This window comes from Ranitomeya imitator, chromosome 6 (genome assembly GCF_032444005.1).
Source record: "Ranitomeya imitator isolate aRanImi1 chromosome 6, aRanImi1.pri, whole genome shotgun sequence".
In the NCBI taxonomy this organism is placed as follows: Eukaryota; Metazoa; Chordata; class Amphibia; order Anura; family Dendrobatidae; genus Ranitomeya; species Ranitomeya imitator.
Window position 1 is genome coordinate 68,209,994 of NC_091287.1, and position 20,760 is coordinate 68,230,753.

The following is a 20,760-nucleotide window of genomic DNA, read 5'->3' on the forward strand; positions in this document are numbered from 1 at the left end:
TCGGTTCCCAAGCAGCCGTTCCAGGCAACCAGTCATTCTCTACAAAAAGCAAACTTTTCACTGAAATGGGGCGAAAGGGAAGAAAGTTGAGAAAAAAAAGTAAAATAAAAACAACAATGAAGATTTTACTAGGAATCTGAGGAAATATCCACAACAAATTCACAGTCAAATCCTTGTGTGTTTTTGAGGGTCTGCAATGGATGTTACCCAATGCACGTAGTGAAATCTGTGGTGAAAATCTACTGCATAAACTGCTTTTCTCCATGATTTAATGGGAATCTGTCAGCAGGTTTTACCTACCTCATCTGAGAGAAGCATGATGTAAGGAATGAGACTCTGATGCCAACGATGTGTCGCTTACTTTCCTGGGTGCAGCAGTTGTGACATAATCAGAGTTTTCAGATGTGGCTCGGAAAGCTGCCCCCACACCAGGCTCTCTGTGTACATTGTCTATAGACAATGAACTGCTTATCACAGGAGAAGGCATGGTGGGATCAGGGTGCACATGCACCACATGCACTTTGGTCCATGCAGTGATAATCTCCTGGTGATAAAACCTTCATTGTTAGGAAACAACAGCACACAGCCAAATAAAAGATTGAATTACCGGCATTAAAGCTGTCTAGCGCTGGAAGAAATATTAATATATATACATATATGTGTCTCACTGACATATATATATATACCTATTCTATGTGTACACATTTATTCTACCTATTCTACTGTAAGCTGTCAGTGTGATTTTACTGTACACCGCAATGAATTGCCGGCTTTTCTCTCTAACAGCGCTGCGTATTTCTCGCAAGTCACACTGTTGGTCCGTGTGTGATCTGTATTTTTGGGGCTTCCATAGACTTTCATTGACGTTTAATTTGCGCAATACGGTGACAAACGCAGCATGCTGCGATTTTCTACGGCCGTAGAAAGCCGTATAATACTGATCAGTTTAATACGGCAGATAGGAGCAGGGGCATAGAGAATAATTATGCCGTATGTTATGCGAGTTTTACGGACGTAGTTTCTGCGCTCTTACGTCCGTAAAACTCGCAAGTGTGAAGCCGGCCTTAGGGTGCCAACCTCCACTGTTAGGAAGGGTTAGCAGGCAATTGTAGGGATATTTGGACAGATTATTTTTTCTTGTGTAATTTTGCCTCACACTGGGAAGGTGTATTTTAATAAAATCTATATTAAAGAGTATTTTAAGGGATTATATGTTTTCCACTTTAAATGGTTTTCCCTAGTCCGCAAGGACGGAATTTCGATTTATATTACTTTTCACAGGTTAATCTGACTGCTCCATTCATTCTCTACATTTGCAGCCAGACATAACAGCCAAAAGAAGATCGACTAATAAGTGGAAAGGACGCTTGTCATGATTGGTTATGAATAATTCTTCTAAGGGTATGTTTCCACGTTAAGGAAACGCTGCGTGTTTGATGCTGCGTTGAGTCGCAGCGTCAAACACGCAGCGTCCAGATGTTACAGCATAGCGGAGGGGATTTAATGAAATCCCGTCTCCACTATGCGTGGTAACACGCACCCGGCGGCCCTGCGATTCCGGACATGCGGCGCGTCTTTTTAGATCGCAGCATGTCCATATACCTTGCGGTGACGCTGCGCCGCCTCAAGGTATAACACAGGCCCCTATGTGTGGGGTGCGATGATACCAGATGTGTGCAATGAACACATCCGGCATCATCACGTCCCCAGAAGGGGGCGGAGCTAGTTCGCCGCTCCGTCAAAACCGCCGGCCATCCTGAAGGTGGACACATACCCTAAGACTGCACGTTTCAGTAAAAGTTGCATTTTGTGTTGAATTTGGAGAAGTGTTATATTAGTTGCGTTGAGCTAATTTTTCTAGTTTGATTGGATTATTGCAAACAGACGAAAATTGGTAAATCTTGCTACTTACTAAACATAATTTGCAACGGGGTTGAATAATTTTGATTGCAACTGCAAATTGATAAGGGGTCCTACTACTTGGATCCACTACATCTATTCTCTATGATACAGTTCTCAGCTACCTCTGGCACTGGCATAGAGAAGGAATAGCGCGGTGTCGAGAATGCTCTTTTTAGAAAATAACTTTTAATATTGTTCAGTTAAAGCAAGTTATGCATATCCATCAGACAGGTGAGGCCGGCTTCACACTTGCGAGTTTTACGGACGTAAGAGCGCAGAAACTACGTCCGTAAAACTCGCAAAAAATACGGCACAATTATTCTCTGTGCCCCTGCTCCTATCTGCCGTATTTTACTGATCAGTATTATACGGCTTTCTACGGCCGTACAAAATCGCAGCATGCTGCGTTTGTCACCGTACTGCGCAAGAAATACGCCAATGAAAGTCTATGGAAGCGTGAAAAATACGGATTACACACGGACAAGCAGTGTGACTTGCGAGAAATACGCAGCGCTGTTAGAGAGAAAAGCCGGTAATTCAGTGCGGTGTACAGTAAAATCACACTGACAGCTTACAGTCCAATAGGTAGAATAAATGTGTACACATAGAATAGGTGTATATATATATATATATATATATATGTCAGTGAGACACATATATGTATATATATTAATATTTATTCCAGCGCTATACAGCTTGAAAGCCGGTAATTCAATTACCGGCTTTTTCTTTCTCCTTCCTAAACCCAACATGATTTGAGACATGGTTTACATACAGTAAGCTCCCAGGCTTTCTAGGAAAGTTCCCACGATCTATGAACATCCAGCAGAGGGCGCCTCACCGCAAATGAAGCTAAATATAGATCATTGATCTATATTTAGCCTCATTCCCCGGGGTTTTGCAGCGAGGAGTAGCATTGCATTAGCGGAACTCCTTGCTGCAAAATGTTTTAACCCCTTCAGAAGGATTTACATCGTTGGACGTTACAGATCTGCGGAGGGTAAGTATATTGTTGGTTTATTATGTTTTTTTACTTACAGAACGAGGGTCTTCAGTGACTGGATTGGGCGTAGAATAAAATACTCCAACAACCATTGTTTTTAATTCATTAAAATAATTTTAAATAATGTGTTTGTGTTTTATTTAACCCTTTACTACAATTGGATTAATAATGGATAGGTGTCATAATTGACGCCTCTCCATTATTAATTAGGCTTAATGTCACCTTACAATAGCAAGGTGGCATTAACCCTTCATTACCCCATATCCCACCGCTACACGGGAATGGGAAGAGAGTGGCCAAGTGCAAGAATAGGCGCATCTTACAGATGTGCCTTTTCTGGGGTGGCTGGGGGCAGATGTTTTTAGCCAGGGGGGGGGGCAATAACCATGGACCCTCTCCAGGCTATTAATATCTGCCCTCAGTCACTGGCTTTACTACTTTGGCGGAGAAAATTGCGCGAGAGCCCACGCCAATTTTTTCCGCCATTTAACCCTTTATTTTAAGAGCTAGAACGGCCAAATTTTGCAGATACACACTACTGACATTAGTAGTGTGGAATCTGCAAAAAAATGGAGAGAAGACATGATTTACTGTATGTAAACCATGTCTCAAATCATGTCGGGTTTTAGGAAGGAGAAAGAAAAAGCCGGTAATTGAATTACCGGCTTTCAAGCTGTATAGCGCTGGAAAAAATATTAATATATATACATACAGTGGGGCAAAAAAGTATTTAGTCAGTCAGCAATAGTGCAAGTTCCACCACTTAAAAAGATGAGAGGCGTCTGTAATTTACATCATAGGTAGACCTCAACTATGGGAGACAAACTGAGAAAACAAAATCCAGAAAATCACATTGTCTGTTTTTTTAACATTTTATTTGCATATTATGGTGGAAAATAAGTATTTGGTCAGAAACAAAAAATCAAGATTTCTGGCTCTCACAGACCTGTAACTTCTTCTTTAAGAGTCTCCTCTTTCCTCCACTCATTACCTGTAGTAATGGCACCTGTTTAAACTTGTTATCAGTATAAAAAGACACCTGTGCACACCCTCAAACAGTCTGACTCCAAACTCCACTATGGTGAAGACCAAAGAGCTGTCAAAGGACACCAGAAACAAAATTGTAGCCCTGCACCAGGCTGGGAAGACTGAATCTGCAATAGCCAACCAGCTTGGAGTGAAGAAATCAACAGTGGGAGCAATAATTAGAAAATAGAAGACATACAAGACCACTGATAATCTCCCTCGATCTGGGGCTCCACGCAAAATCCCACCCCGTGGGGTCAGAATGATCACAAGAACGGTGAGCAAAAATCCCAGAACCACGCGGGGGAACCTAGTGAATGAACTGCAGAGAGCTGGGACCAATGTAACAAGGCCTACCATAAGTAACACACTATGCCACCATGGACTCAGATCCTGCAGTGCCAGCCAGACGTGTCCCACTGCTTAAGCCAGTACATGTCCGGGCCCGTCTGAAGTTTGCTAGAGAGCATTTGGATGATCCAGAGGAGTTTTGGGAGAATGTCCTATGGTCTGATGAAACCAAACTGGAACTGTTTGGTAGAAACACAACTTGTCGTGTTTGGAGGAAAAAGAATACTGAGTTGCATCCATCAAACACCATACCTACTGTAAAGCATGGTGGTGGAAACATCATGCTTTGGGGCTGTTTCTCTGCAAAGGGGCCAGGACGACTGATCCGGGTACATGAAAGAATGAATGGGGCCATGTATCGTGAGATTTTGAGTGCAAATCTCCTTCCATCAGCAAGGGCATTGAAGATGAAATGTGGCTGGGTCTTTCAACATGACAATGATCCAAAGCACACCGCCAGGGCAACGAAGGAGTGGCTTCGTAAGAAGCATTTCAAGGCCTAGCCAGTCTACAGATCTCAACCCTATAGAAAACCTTTGGAGGGAGTTGAAAGTCCGTGTTGCCAAGCGAAAAGCCAAAAACATCACTGCTCTAGAGGAGATCTGCATGGAGGAATGGGCCAACATACCAACAACAGTGTGTGGCAACCTTGTGAAGACTTACAGAAAACGTTTGACCTCTGTCATTGCCAACAAAGGATATATTACAAAGTATTGAGATGAAATTTTGTTTCTGACCAAATACTTATTTTCCACCATAATATGCAAATAAAATGTTAAAAAAACAGACAATGTGATTTTCTGGATTTTTTTTTCTCAGTTTGTCTCCCATAGTTGAGGTCTACCTATGATGTAAATTACAGACGCCTCTCATCTTTTTAAGTGGTGGAACTTGCACTATTGCTGACTGACTAAATACTTTTTTGCCCCACTGTATATGTGTCTACTGACATATATATATATATATATATATATATATATATATATATATATATATATATATATATATATAGACAGTATATATATATATTTTTTCTTTTTGGGACACATGGATCACTTCTATAGCGGTATGTTGGTTTTGCAAGCCTGCGAGAAAACCACGCAGTACGGATGCCATACGGATTACATACGGAGGATGCCATGCGCAAAAAACGCTGACACACCCTGCCTACGGAGGAGCTACGGACCACTATTTTCGGGACTTTTCAGCGTATTACGGCCGTAATATACGGACTGTATTTTCATACGCTGAGTGTGAAGCCGGCCTAATAGTGTACTAATCAGTGGGGTCCAAGCACTTTGCCTGACCGTTACTCCATTCATTCTCTTCGAGGATGCAGGAAAAATCTGAGTACCTCGATTGGCAACTTCATATGGAATAAATGGAGCAGGGGTTGAGCATACATACCGCCGCTCCATTCTAGAGAAAAGTGTCCTTTTCTACTGAATGCTGCAGGTCTCAGCAGTCTGACTACTATTAGCGCTGTGGACGCAGCACATGTCCGCTGCCGGCTATTGAACGCAGGTGATCCCCGCATGTGATCACCAAATCCAATACATTGTATGGCTGAAATTTCTCTTGCGGGGACTAGTGTCTCTGCTAGAAACATTGACATGCTGCGGTGTGGGAAGACCAGCATGTCCATCTCCCTGGGTGAGCCGCAGGTGTCTGTGGAGGCATAGTGGGCATGGGGTTTCTTGAAATCCCATCCACTATGCTGTAACATCTGGACGCTGCGGGTTGGACGCTGCACAAGTACGCCGCGTCCAACCCGCAGCATTTACTGATCGTCTGCACATACCCCCAATCAATAAGTTACTTACTACCTATCCTGTGGAAAGGTGATAACTTGGTTTCAGCAGACATCTTTTACGCCTATACTGTTCTGATGACTGAAGCTTTTTGGACATTTGTCAATTAATTTTTCCAAATGTCAGCCAGGGGCAAAACAACCTAGATATGCACATGGAAACAAAAACATGGATGTGGTACGCAATGAAACACATATAACCCTAAGTACTAAAGAAATGTCCCTAATTCTAGATCTTTCCATGGATTGTGACTTCATCACAACATATACATTGATCAGTTGGGGAATCTCTTTAGTATTCTTCAGGCTTTTGTTTCTTGCCTCTACTTTTTCTCTTCTTGTATTTCTCATCTGTTCTTATACAGCAGTAGGTAGTATTGACAGAACTCAAGCAAAAATCAATGATGCCCCTTGCCCCTAATTTGTAATTTGAAGAACATTCATTACTCCAAATAACACAGTCATTTCAGAAAGTGACTACATTCTGCGATATAGTCATCGTTCGCCCGGGCGCTCCATCTATCACTCAGATGTCAGAAGCCAGTCTGTTCTATTAGTTTGCTTTTTGAGAAAACTAGATCTTAGTAGAAGAAAAAAGAATACACATTCATTTACCTTTGTGCAAACTCCGGTAATAGCATCGCACAATGTCAAAATGGAGATATTCTGTGCCCTGTTTAACCAGTTGACTGCCACCTTGGTATTGGTTGCCCACTTCACCATAGTTATATAGTATTCTCTGCAAGGAGAAGACAATATGATAAATTGTTACGATTGTTAACTTCCAGGCCCAAAATAATAATAAATCAGTTGCATTTACTATTTACATTTCTTTTCTGAATGTTTAGTCCAGTGCAGGGGTGTCAAACTGCATTCCTCGAGGGCTGCAAACAGGTCATGTTTTCAAGATTTCCTTGTACTGCACAGGTGATAATTTAATCACCAACTCATTATTTGTGTAGGTGATTAAATTATCACCTGTGCAGTACAAGGAAATCCTGAAAACATGACCTGTTTGCAGCCCTCGAGGAATGCAGTTTGACACCCCTGGTCCAGTGGATTGACAATTGTGATCGGGAGGGAAAGATCAGCTCTTCTGGGGCAGACCAGATCATGTATTGTGGTTGCACATATATCCTTTCCAGTCCCATCCCTTGGTTGAACTTCATGAACATTTGTCCTCTTTTTTAACCATTTTAAGTATGTAACAATGAATATTGTCATCTATACCAGGGTTGTCAAACTGCAATCCTCAAGGGCTTCAAACAGTTCATGTTTTCAGGATTTCCTTGTACTGCACAGGTGATAATTTAATCACCAACTCATTATCTGTGTAGGTGATTAATTTATCACCTGTGCAGTACAAGGAAATCCTGAAAACATGACCTGTTTGCAGCACTAGAGGAATGCAGTTTGACCCCCCTGATCTATACAACGTCTTAGGCCATTTTCACACGCACTTCCAAGATTCATGGAGTAGGATCTGCAATGTCTAGACTGGTATTGAGGGCCTCAGACCCAAATTTAACAGCCATATATAGCAGGGGCCATAAGGCTGTTGAATTCATGTCAGGAGACCCACTGACGGTCCACATTTTGCAATCTGTACTTGGACCATGAATGTCAGTTTTGGGTAGCCTGGCTTACTGGTACTAATCATTTTGTTACTTCTGAATATTATAAATGGTCTGAACAATGCCACAGCCATTATGGCCGTATAAAATTTCATATAAAGCCTATTTTGGCTTTTCAACACTGAAATAACTAGACAAATCTGCACAGAGCTCAGGTAAAAGCTCAATTATCCAAGAACAATGGTATACATAGATTTATTCAGTATCAAAACATATATAGGACACCCATAGATAAAGAAATGGATAGATATGGTTGCAATTGATCAAAGAGCAAAATTCAAAGATTTACTTGCTATAGTCATCATCATATACACTATATCAATGTAATATGAGTGGCATAAGAACCTTTACAAGTATCAGTCAATGATTTCTACACTGATGTCACTTTTTAGCACTTAGGCATTTGCAACCAGGATCATTGCCAGCAATTCCATATGTAACTACATTGCAAAAGGTCCCATTGTCCTCTATATGTCATTTCAATAGTGCTTGCAAACAAAATTAATTTTCGGTATTGACGAGATTTTGTGGAATGACTGTTCAATACACCCGACAGACTATTGATTTTATTAACTGGTTGCTACTAGGTACGTCCTCGAGGAGTTCTATATTTTACAGGAAAGCATTTGTACTTGATTGACATCAGCTAACTCTCTGTAGCAGATCGGTAGCGCACAGAATGCAATGTGCCTGTGCCAGTGTGATTTCATCATCCTCAATGCACAGGGTGACCATATGCAGTGAATATGTGTGAACATGCATATGAGCATTGTAAGATGTCTGCCGCACAGGTCCTTGAGGGGAGATATGTATCACTGATGTTGGTAGCTTTGGTGATGCAAGCCGAGAAAGCATGCAACAGCACATATAGTGCTGAGAGAGTTAATAGGGCGTATCAGGGCCAGACTTTACGAGCAGTCAAGGAGATGGATGGGAGTGGATGCTCACATATCCCCACCCAGGGGACGTGGTTTGGCAGATAAAATGGAAACCAAGTGTCTCATTCAGTGTCTGTGACTGGAGGTGTGGAGACCTCCTGTGTGTTTGCTGAAGGACACCGACCTGAGCGGGCAAACCTGTACTACTAAATGGACTGTTTAATTTATTTTTTTTTACTTTGTGCTGTGAAAAGCTGTCTTTTGTTTGCTTATGGTGAGCGGTTTATGCAGTTGTAATAAATCTGCCTGGACATTTTAATAAAACCGCTTCCTGTGCCTACCTTAACCACAGCTCAGTGAGTACAAAACCCTACAGCATATACCTAAATAGTGGTTTTACTATGGCTTTGTTCCTGATCCCATTGCCAAAGGCCAAAATGGGTGTGGGTTGAAAAACATGAACACCTTATTAGCTCAGCGAAGAAGGTTGCAACAACAATTATACAAAAATAAAAAAAAACTTAGAAGAAAAGCATATAGGAACTGTGTTTGGGAATCTGACAATCTATTTTTAAAAGTTAGGAAGTTATAGGGCAAGTAGAAAAAAATGTTAGATTGTGGGATATAGCTCTTAAAGCCCAACCTGAAAGACAAAAGAACATTTGCCTTATGTAACAGAATTTGCCTTATGTAACATATACAGCCTGATGGATAATATGATTGTAAAGATTTTCTTTTTTATGCCTCTTTCTGCTACAAATGGTGTCAGACTGCCTGCCCTTCTCAATTAAAGGGAACTTGTAAAGGGGATTTAACCCAATAATATAATAGGAGCATGTTATCAGGCTACCAATATAGGATATATACTGTATATAATATATGTTCTACTTTATTTAACCAATATCCGACTTTACATTATACCGCTTTACATAGGATACCTAGGCTAGGAATGAAGATGATTACATTTTTGGGAAATACTCAAAACCGTCCGGTAGCTTTGTCTCCAGACCACCGATAAATAACTCTAGTACTTACAAGGAACTCTGATTAGTTTTATTTAATAAGCTTGCACTCGGAGTCAGTGCTGATTGATCATTCAGGACTGGGAGTGCGATTCAAGTGCGAAGCCGTGCCCGATATTCCTGCACAAACTGACATTTCTGATTAAAAGATGAATGTGCTGCTCCGCTAATGGAAACAGGCGAGACCAATGCTGCAAAGTTTATGTATCAACATAAGTAAATGTCGGGTTTGATACATTGCTCGGCCGTTATGTGTTGTAGGGTAGGAATGATAATACGGACATTTACTTGATTACTGAAGTAGGATAATAGGCAATGCTGATTAATCCAGCGTCACATGGAAATACAAAAAGACTGGCAACTATGCTGAATATTTTATGGCAATAGTTTCTATTTATGATTTTCTGGAATGTTAAAGATTATATTTTAATTTTCAATTTATACAGCAGCAATAAATTATGTGGCAGCACCAGGCTTGTAAAAAAAATCTGTATCTATAAATTATAGCAAATATGTATACAATGAGTAAATTGATCATAGACCATGCTTTCTACCCATTCGTGCCTAGTCATGATCAGTGATAGGCCAGTCAGGACCTATTTTGGAGTACCATACTGTGTGGGGGGCCTGTGGGGGCATTATACTGTTTGGGAGGAATGTACTTTCAGAACATTGTACTTTGAATGGGACCCTAATGGTCATCACATTGTGTGGTGGGCACTGTAGGGGTCATGCAATTGATATTGTATTCTATAAGGCCACTAATGGGTTTCATTTAGAGCAATACGTCTGTGTGGGCAAGTGGCTTAGCGTAGGGAAGTGGCTTAGCGTAAAATTGCTGCGGCGCACTACTCGGTCAGTATGTGTCCCACTTTCCTAGCTTCAAAGGTTGGAAGGGTTAGTTTACAGCAGTGTTTCCCAAACTCCAGTCCTCACGGACCCCACGGGTCATGTTTTCAGGATTTCTTTAGTATTGCGCAAGTAGTGGAAGTATGATCAAGGCATCAGGAATTGTCTCACCTGTACAACACTATGGGAATCCTGAAAACATGACCCATGGGGTCTATGAGGACTGGAGTTTGGGAAATACTGGTTTACAGCATAAAAAAAATATAAGCTAATTTCCAGACAGGAGGTAAAATATTGTTTGACCATATTAAAATAAGTTCACACAGAAAGACAGATTTTGGTCAGTTTGATATTACAATTAGTCCCAACCACAGCAGAGGAATAAAATAACAGGACTAACACCAGGAAGAAAAGGAGACATAACAGCAACACTACAATTTTCAGAAAATAAGTCAAACTTATTCACCCAAGCTTCAGAGACATGCAACATTTCAGCTCTTCCATGGAGCCACTTTCACAGCTTAAAAAAAGACTCTGAGCGTCTTGGAAGCTTTGGTGAGTAAATAGCACTATTTCCGAAGTTTGGAGTGTTGGTCTTCTCTTCTTTTTGGGCTTTGAGTTGGTCCTTCTATGGTTTGCACCAATCCATGGGTTTCATACAGTGCTGCTTACTCTCTTCGCTTTTGGGAATAATACCAGGATGTATACTAAAAGCCAGGCTTGCTAGACATAGAAGGTAAAACCAAAGGAATATGCACAAGTAATCAGGATGAAGTCGTTTTGGTACAAATACCACCAAATTGCCCATCATATGTCCATCTTTGAGGACTTTGTTAAGACATGGTCATACAATACGTTAGCCCATTATTCTTAATAAATATTCAACAAAACGTATATTCTTTATGATCTAAACTGATCCTCTACGTGAGGATTCTTTGGATATGTGGCCACAAAAAAAAGATCCATAAATTGTTTGATTTAATAAGTTATATATTTTCTTTTCGGGCATAAAATATTGAAGGTGACCTAGCTTTAGGAATGGTCATCAAGATCAGATGGGGTTTGAGATAGATGGCACGAGCCACTGAGCTACGTGATACAGCAGTGTTGCATGTTATTGACATGCAGCCAAAACAGAGACCCAAGCAGCAACATAGAGCCGGTGGTTGACTCGGGTGGGCGAGGACCTGCTCCATTTGTTCTTTTAAACATTTTACAAGAGTGTTTTGAGGTTCCATTTTCTTGAAAGTAGAAAAGCCCTTTAAATTGTTGCAGAGTTCCCATACACCATCATTAATTATCAAGTAAGAGTGGGAGAACTGGTTTGAGTGATTTTTTGAGGTGTGGTAAAAAATGACATCCTCTATGTAGATTTCCTGCAAAAAAAAATGTATGGAAGAGAAGTTATCAAATGTTTTGACTTTTACAGCCAGGAGAAAGTTTGGTTTGCATCAGTCATCCATAGATATTAGCATTTTCTTAGACAATTTATATGCAATATGCAAATGTAAAATGAAACTGCCTTGACTAAACTACACACGGAATTAAATAAATGCCTCGTCACATTGATGCTGCATTTTCATGAGAACAGTTTCACTTATACAAGTGCAAGGTAAAGTCTAAGCTTCTCTGCTTAACTTGTCGGGAGAATTCAGCTGTCAGACTTGGTGCCCTCTGAAGATTTCAGTCTGAATTGATTAATTTCACTTTCCCATTTAAAGAACGAAGAGGAAAATGGTGCAGCCTTAATGAATATATGTACATTTCAATCGAATGAGACCACCGCTGACCCGTATTTTACTGTAATGAGTGTGAATGGAAGGAATTAAGTGGACCCGAAGAACTGATTTAGTAATTGAAATGCACTGCTTATCATGAATTAGCATTTTTTTTTCATTTTTTTCAGTGCAGAAAAAAACAAAACATTCACTGGTTCCCTGGAAGCCGAAAAAAATACATAAAATAGAATAAATAAATAACTTATTAAACAGCTTTGGTACATTCTAATATAGGTCACAACTTGGCTTCCAGCGTGATCTCACAGATATATTGTCATCTGATTTACAGTTGCTTTTAGCATGGAAAGCACAATTTTCTCGATTGAAAGGAATAAGAATAAACAAAAATGAAATGATGTAAAATGTAATAAAAATGCTATATGACTTCATGCTATAGACCCGACGCTCTGGTTATCTGCAGCAATGAGTCTTGTCATGCAAAATCCCAATAAATAAGGTGGGACATGTTGTTGTATATAGAAAGTGTGAAGACATTCTGTGTCTGAATATATGCAGAGAGAAGGAGCTGTGTAACATTTGAGGATGTGGCGATCTTCGTCTTTGCATATATATGATATTCAACTCCAAAATAAAGAATTGACTAGAACATTTGTCCTAAGATGGCTCCCCCAGTTCTTGCTTACTGGGTTGATGGGGAGTGCCTTTTTGCTTGATTGACAGATCACTCAGCAGCATTTTTGTTCTGATGTCCCGTTTCGTGTGCTCCCAATGGCGGCATATGAGCCAGCTTTGCCTCTTCAGCATCAAAGGCGCTATCTGTATGCTCCAGCGACCCCGTCCAGCTTCAGAGCAGCGCTTACAAGCTCATCAGTGCGCATGTTCAGCCATCGCTGCTAGACTGCAGCACCAATTAGATAGTAAACCATAAATAATAAGATAAAAAAAAGACTCAGGTCTTGAGAATGGAGAGGAATTTTAATATCACGTAAATTGCAATGTTGCTTGTTCTATAAGTACTATGCAATTTTACCCATCTTAGATGGAAATATCGCTTTCAAGGGCATTTACATCCATGTGGATAATTATCTGGGAAAATTGGGGCCAAGTACTATGCCAATATATTCCACAGGATGTATCATGCACCCTTTTGATGCAGCAAATACATGTCTTGGGCTCATACGACTACCAAAAAGCCAATTTTGCTGTTCGGAGGCGGAGAAAATATAGAAAAAAATGGTGACATTTGCTCAGCTGATTTTGCTTTGTCATATTTCTCATAAATCCAACATTATGAAGAGTGTAAGGGGCTCTTTCAGGTACTGAGTGCTCTTTATTGTTTATACGAAATAATGATCGTTCCTATAGGTAGATGTGCCTGCTATCACTGATTGTACTATTCACCTGTATGGGACTGAATGGGAAAAGCTGCAGTATCGGGCACAGTCTCCTGTATGGGAAAGCGGCTGTATGGGACTGAATGGGAAAAGCTGCAGTACAGGGCACAGTCTCCTGTATGGGAAAGCGGCTGTATGGGACTGAATGGGAAAAGCTGCAGTACCGGGCACAGTCTCCTGTATGGGAAAGCGGCTGTATGGGACTGACTGGGAAAAGCTGCAGTACCGGGCACAGTCTCCTGTATGGGAAAGCGGCTGTATGGGACAGAATGGGAAAAGCTGCAGTATCGGGCACAGTCTCCTGTATGGGAAAGCGGCTGTATGATACTGAATGGGAAAAGCTGCAGTATCGGGCACAGTCTCCTGTATGGGAAAGCGGCTGTGCCTGTATAAACAATGAAGAAGTCCAATGAAGGGACTGAGTTGCTCCTTCTAGCTGTTATTGTTACACACAAAAAGTGGTTTGTTCCTATGGGTATCTGTGCCTGGTACCAGGTACCACAATTTGTACTAGTCTCTTGTATGTGACTCAATAGGAAGAATGTCATTGCAGACACAGCAGTCCATAGGGAAAAGTGACTTTGCCCGTAAACACATGAAGAAAACTCTGAACATCGCACTCACTTTATTGTCCTGATTGGTGACAGGTAAGAAAATGGAGATCAGCTCCTGTGTTGCATCATTCTCATAACATTGTTATATCATTGTGATGTTGTAGATCCATTCAATTTCATAGAAAAAAAAACAGAGTGAGCATTTCTTCACAACAAGTTCAGTAATGCCCGATATCCCAGAAGAAAGTATTGTTTATTACAAGTGCCTTTATGTTAGGAGTCGAGTTCCCGTCTCTGCACAGGGGGAATCTCGAACCATGTCTGCTGCGGTCTCCCATTCTGCATCGGCTGCAGTGGAGCCTGCTCAGCGGAGACGTCGGTCCCAGTGTCTCACTGAATCTGATACTGTGCAAAGGGTTACTGCTGCCTCTCCAGGCTTTACTATTGTACCCTGCACTGGTCTGCGGCGAGCAGGCTTTTCTGGGACTAAGTCCTGCTTTGCACACACTGAGCATGCCCAGGGTAAGATCTCTCAGTGGAGATCAAGGGTCACATGCTCAGGTACAGCAACAACTTCCATTGGTCCTCCAGGAAGGCCCTGTACCTGATCAAGTTCTGTGGCAGCCTTCCATTTGTCCTTCTAGGAAGGTCCTGTAGGTGCTACAGCTATAAAAGGTTCTCATGACCGCACGGCCATGCGCAAGTATCAAATATGTACGAGCTCAGCGCCAGTGTGGTCATGTGTGTGGTCAGGGACTCGGCTGAAATAAGCCCCTAGAATGCTGGCACCTCCGGCGTGGAGTTTTGTGTATGCAGTCATGGACCCGGCTGAAATAAGCCCCTAGAATGCTGGCACTTCCGGTGAGGAGTTTATGTCTGAATTCAGGGCTGGCTAATAGCCATTAGAATTCCGGCTCCACCGGAGAGGAGCTGCGTGTTGGTTGGACTGCATGACCACTGTCGGCTCTACTCAGTAGCTGTGTCCCCTGTGAGCTAAACAGGGCACAGCGTTCTCTTTACTACGGGCTCTGTGAAGTAACAGAGTTCGTTTGTACTAATTTGCTTCGACGCCTTGCTTAGCAGCAGGTTCTTTCCTGCATGGTGGATCCCGGGTTGTGAACACACCTATCTCATTTAATAAATATATTTGGTGCGTTCCGCCAACCCTAACACTTTATATGTATACACTGTATACTACTTTATTTTACACTTCATATAATTTGTCTCTTTTTTGCTGATTGTTTTAATTTGTTATTCAATAACTAGTGAGTGGAGAAGCATGTTTAGCTTATGTGATGGGGCTTCACCACCCTCTGACGGATAGGTGTCCCAACCAATAGGAAATCCATCAACATTAAAGGGGTTGTCCACTGCTAGGAGAACCCCTTATTGAACTGATAGGCCTCGAAAAAATGAAAAAACCTATACTCATCTCCCGTACTGGCGCCGTTCCCGCAGTATCGGCACTCGTGGTTCCGGTGGTCTCATGCGGTGTTGTGACACATGATGCGAGCACCCAATCAGCGCTGATGTCACTGTCCCCGCCTTCATACAGATTGAACATGAAGAGGAAGTCTGTTATGAAAGGCAATTCAGTACAACAATGGACATAGCGGTCAGAGCACATACAGTGATCTGACAATAACCCAAAATCATAGAACGAGCTCTGAGACGTGGGAACTCTGCAGACCGCAATCCCTAATCCTCTCCAAACAACACTAGAGGCAGCCGTGGATTGCGCCTAACTCTGCCTATGCAACTCGGCACAGCCTGAGAAACTAACTAGCCTGAAGATAGAAAATAAGCCTACCTTGCTTCAGAGAAATACCCCAAAGGAAAAGGCAGCCCCCCACATATAATGACTGTGAGTTAAGATGAAAAGACAAACGTAGAGATGAAATAGATTCAGCAAAGTGAGGCCCGACTTTCTTAACAGAGCGAGGACAGAAAAGGTAACTTTGCAGTCTACACAAAACCCTAAAGAAAACCACGCAAAGGGGGCAAAAAGACCCTCCGTACCGAACTAACGGCACGGAGGTACACCCTTTGCATCCCAGAGCTTCCAGCAAAAAATTAGACAAGCTGGACAGAAAAAACAGCAAACAAATAGCAAAGAAGAACTTAGCTATGCAGAGCAGCAGGCCACAGGAACGATCCAGGGAAAAGCAAGTCCAACACTGGAACATTGACAGGAAGCCATGATCAGAGCATTAGGTGGAGTCAAGTAGAGAAGCACCTAACGACCTCACCAGATCACCTGAGGGAGGAAACTCAGAAGCCGCAGTACCACTTCCCTCCACCAACAGAAGCTCACAGAGAGAATCAGCCGAAGTACCACTTGTGACCACAGGAGGGAGCATTGCCACAGAATTCACAACAGTACCCCCCCTTGAGGAGGGGTCACCGAACCCTCACCAGAGCCCCCAGGCCGACCAGGATGAGCCACATGAAAGGCACGAACAAGATCGGGAGCATGGACATCAGAGGCAAAAACCCAGGAATTATCTTCCTGAGCATAACCCTTCCATTTAACCAGATACTGGAGTTTCCGTCTAGAAACACGAGAATCCAAAATCTTCTCCACAATATACTCCAATTCCCCCTCCACCAAAACCGGGGCAGGAGGATCAACAGATGGAACCATAGGTGCCACGTATCTCCGCAACAATGACCTATGGAATACGTTATGTATGGAAAAAGAATCTGGAAGGGTCAGACGAAAAGACACAGGATTAAGAACCTCAGAAATCCTATACGGACCAATGAAACGAGGTTTAAACTTAGGAGAGGAAACCTTCATAGGAATATGACGAGAAGATAACCAAACCAGATCCCCAACACGAAGTCGGGGACCCACACGGCGTCTGCGATTAGCGAAACGTTGAGCCTTCTCCTGGGACAAGGTCAAATTGTCCACTACATGAGTCCAAATCTGCTGCAACCTGTCCACCACAGTATCCACACCAGGACAGTCCGAAGACTCAACCTGTCCTGAAGAGAAACGAGGATGGAACCCAGAATTGCAGAAAAATGGTGAAACCAAGGTAGCCGAGCTGGCCCGATTATTAAGGGCGAACTCAGCCAAAGGCAAAAAGGACACCCAGTCATCCTGATCGGCAGAAACAAAGCATCTCAGATATGTTTCCAAGGTCTGATTGGTTCGTTCGGTCTGGCCATTAGTCTGAGGATGGAAAGCCGAGGAAAAAGACAAGTCAATGCCCATCCTACCACAAAAGGCTCGCCAAAACCTTGAAACAAACTGGGAACCTCTGTCAGAAACGATATTCTCTGGAATGCCATGTAAACGAACCACATGCTGGAAGAACAATGGCACCAAATCAGAGGAGGAAGGCAATTTAGACAAGGGTACCAAATGGACCATCTTAGAAAAGCGATCACAGACCACCCAAATGACTGACATCTTTTGAGAAACGGGAAGATCAGAAATAAAATCCATAGAGATATGTGTCCAAGGCCTCTTCGGGACCGGCAAGGGCAAAAGCAACCCACTGGCACGAGAACAGCAGGGCTTAGCCCGAGCACAAATCCCACAGGACTGCACAAAAGTACGCACATCCCGCGACAGAGACGGCCACCAAAAGGATCTAGCCACTAACTCTCTGGTACCAAAGATTCCAGGATGACCAGCCAACACCGAACAATGAACCTCAGAGATAACTTTATTGGTCCACTTATCAGGGACAAACAGTCTCTCCGCTGGACAACGATCAGGTTTATTAGCCTGAAATTTTTGCAGCACCCGCCGCAAATCAGGGGAGATGGCAGACACAATTACTCCTTCCTTGAGGATATCCGCCGGCTCAGACAAACCCGGAGAGTCGGGCACAAAACTCCTAGACAGAGCATCCGCCTTCACATTTTTAGAGCCCGGAAGGTACGAAATCACAAAGTCAAAACGGGCAAAAAACAGCGACCAACGAGCCTGTCTAGGATTCAACCGCTTAGCAGACTCAAGATAAGTCAAGTTCTTATGATCAGTCAATACCACCACGCGATGCTTAGCTCCTTCAAGCCAATGACGCCACTCCTCGAATGCCCACTTCATGGCCAGCAACTCTCGGTTGCCCACATCATAATTTCACTCAGCAGGCGAAAATTTCCTGGAAAAAAAAGCGCATGGTTTCATCACTGAGCAATCAGAACCTCTCTGCGACAAAACAGCCCCTGCTCCAATCTCAGAAGCATCAACCTCGACCTGGAACGGAAGAGAAACATCTGGTTGACACAACACAGGGGCAGAAGAAAAATGACGCTTCAACTCTTGAAAAGCTTCCACAGCAGCAGAAGACCAATTGACCAAATCAGCACCCTTCTTGGTCAAATCGGTCAATGGTTTGGCAATACTAGAAAAATTGCAGATGAAGAGACGATAAAAATTAGCAAAGCCCAGGAACTTTTGCAGACTTTTCAGAGATGTCGGCTGAGTCCAATCATGGATGGCTTGGACCTTAACAGGATCCATCTCGTTAGTAGAAGGGGAAAAGATGAACCCCAAAAATGAAACCTTCTGCACACCAAAGAGACACTTTGATCCCTTCACAAACAAAGAATTAGCACGCAGGACCTGAAAAACTGTTCTGACCTGCTTCACATGAGACTCCCAATCATCCGAGAAGATCAAAATGTCATCCAAGTACACAATCAAGAATTTATCCAGGTACTCTCGGAAGATGTCATGCATAAAGGACTGAAACACTGATGGAGCATTGGCAAATCCGAATGGCATCACTAGATACTCAAAATGACCCTCGGGCGTATTAAATGCAGTTTTCCATTCATCTCCTCGCCTGATTCGCACCAGATTATACGCACCACGAAGATCTATCTTGGTGAACCAACTAGCCCCCTTAATCCGAGCAAACAAATCAGATAACAATGGCAAGGGGTACTGAAATTTAACCGTGATCTTATTTAGAAGGCGGTAATCTATACAAGGTCTCAGCGAACCATCCTTCTTGGCTACAAAAAAGAACCCTGCTCCTAATGGTGGCGATGACGGGCGAATATGCCCCTTCTCCAGGGATTCCTTCACATAACTGCGCATAGCGGCGTGCTCAGGCATGGATAAATTAAACAGTCGACCTTTTGGGAATTTACTACCAGGAATCAAATTGATAGCACAATCACAATCCCTATGCGGAGGTAGGGCATCGGACTTGGGCTCATCAAATACATCCCGGTAATCAGACAAGAACTCTGGAACCTCAGAAGGGGTGGATGACGAAATTGACAGAAATGGAACATCACCATGTACCCCCTGACAACCCCAGCTGGACACAGACATGGATTTCCAATCTAATACTGGATTATGGGCTTGTAGCCAAGGCAACCCCAACACGACCACATCATGCAGATTATGCAACACCAGAAAGCGAACAACCTCCTGATGTGCAGGAGCCATGCACATGGTCAGCTGGGTCCAGTATTGAGGCTTATTCTTGGCCAAAGGCGTGGCATCAATTCCTCTCAATGGAATAGGACACTGCAAGGGCTCTAAGAGAAACCCACAACGCTTAGCATACTCCAAGTCCATCAAATTCAGGGCAGCGCCTGAATCCACAAATGCCATGACAGAATACGATGACAAAGAGCAGATCAAGGTAACAGACAGAAGAAATTTTGACTGTACCGTACCAATGGTGGCAGACCTAGCGAACCGCTTAGTGCGCTTAGGACAATCAGAGATAGCATGAGTGGAATCACCACGGTAGAAACACAGCCCATTCAGACGTCTGTGTTCTTGCCGTTCAACTCTGGTCAAAGTCCTATCGCACTGCATAGGCTCAGGATTAAGCTCAGGTAATACCGCCAAATGGTGCACAGATTTACGCTCATGCACGCGTCGACCGATCTGAATGGCCAAAGACATAGACTCATTCAAACCAGCAGGCATAGGAAATCCCACCATGACATCCTTAAGGGCTTCAGAGAGACCCTTTCTGAACATAGCTGCCAGCGCAGATTCATTCCATTGAGTGAGCACGGACCACTTTCTAAATTTCTGACAATATACCTCTATCTCATCCTGACCCTGACAAAGAGCCAGCAAATTTTTCTCTGCCTGATCCACTGAATTAGGTTCATCGTACAGCAATCCGAGCACCAGGAAAAACGTATCGATATTACTCAATGCAGGATCTCCCGGCGCAAGAGAAAATGCCCAGTCCTGAGGGTCGCCGCGCAAAAAAGAAATAACAATCAAAACCTGTTGAACTGGATCACTAGAGGAGCGAGGTTTCAAGGCCAGAAATAATTTACAATTATTTTTGAAACTCAGAAACTTAGTTCTATCTCCAAAAAACAAATCAGGAATAGGAATTCTTGGTTCTAACATAGATTTCTGATCAATAGTGTCTTGAATCTTTTGTACTCTTGCCGAGAGCTGATCCACAGATGAAGACAGACTTCTAATGTCCATCGCTACACCTGTGTACTGAACCACCCAAATGTCTAGGGGAAAAAAAAGGCAAAACACAGTGCAAAGAAAAAAAAATGGTCTCAGAACTTCTTTTTTCCCTCTATTGAGAATCATTAGTACTTTGGGCTTCCTGTACTGTTATGAAAGGCAATTCAGTAC

General features: G+C 42.7%; 1 protein-coding gene across 3 annotated transcripts in view; it reads right to left on the minus strand.

The window, feature by feature from the left end:
• Nucleotides 1–20,760, minus strand: part of DPP6 (dipeptidyl peptidase like 6) — a 1,887,605-nt gene that overhangs the window by 78,369 nt on the left and 1,788,476 nt on the right. For all 3 annotated transcript variants that reach the window (XM_069729746.1, XM_069729744.1, XM_069729745.1), the window contains exon 11: nt 6,708–6,831. In XM_069729746.1, coding sequence (XP_069585847.1) covers nt 6,708–6,831 — 124 coding nt within the window. The remainder of the gene's footprint in view (nt 1–6,707; nt 6,832–20,760) is intronic.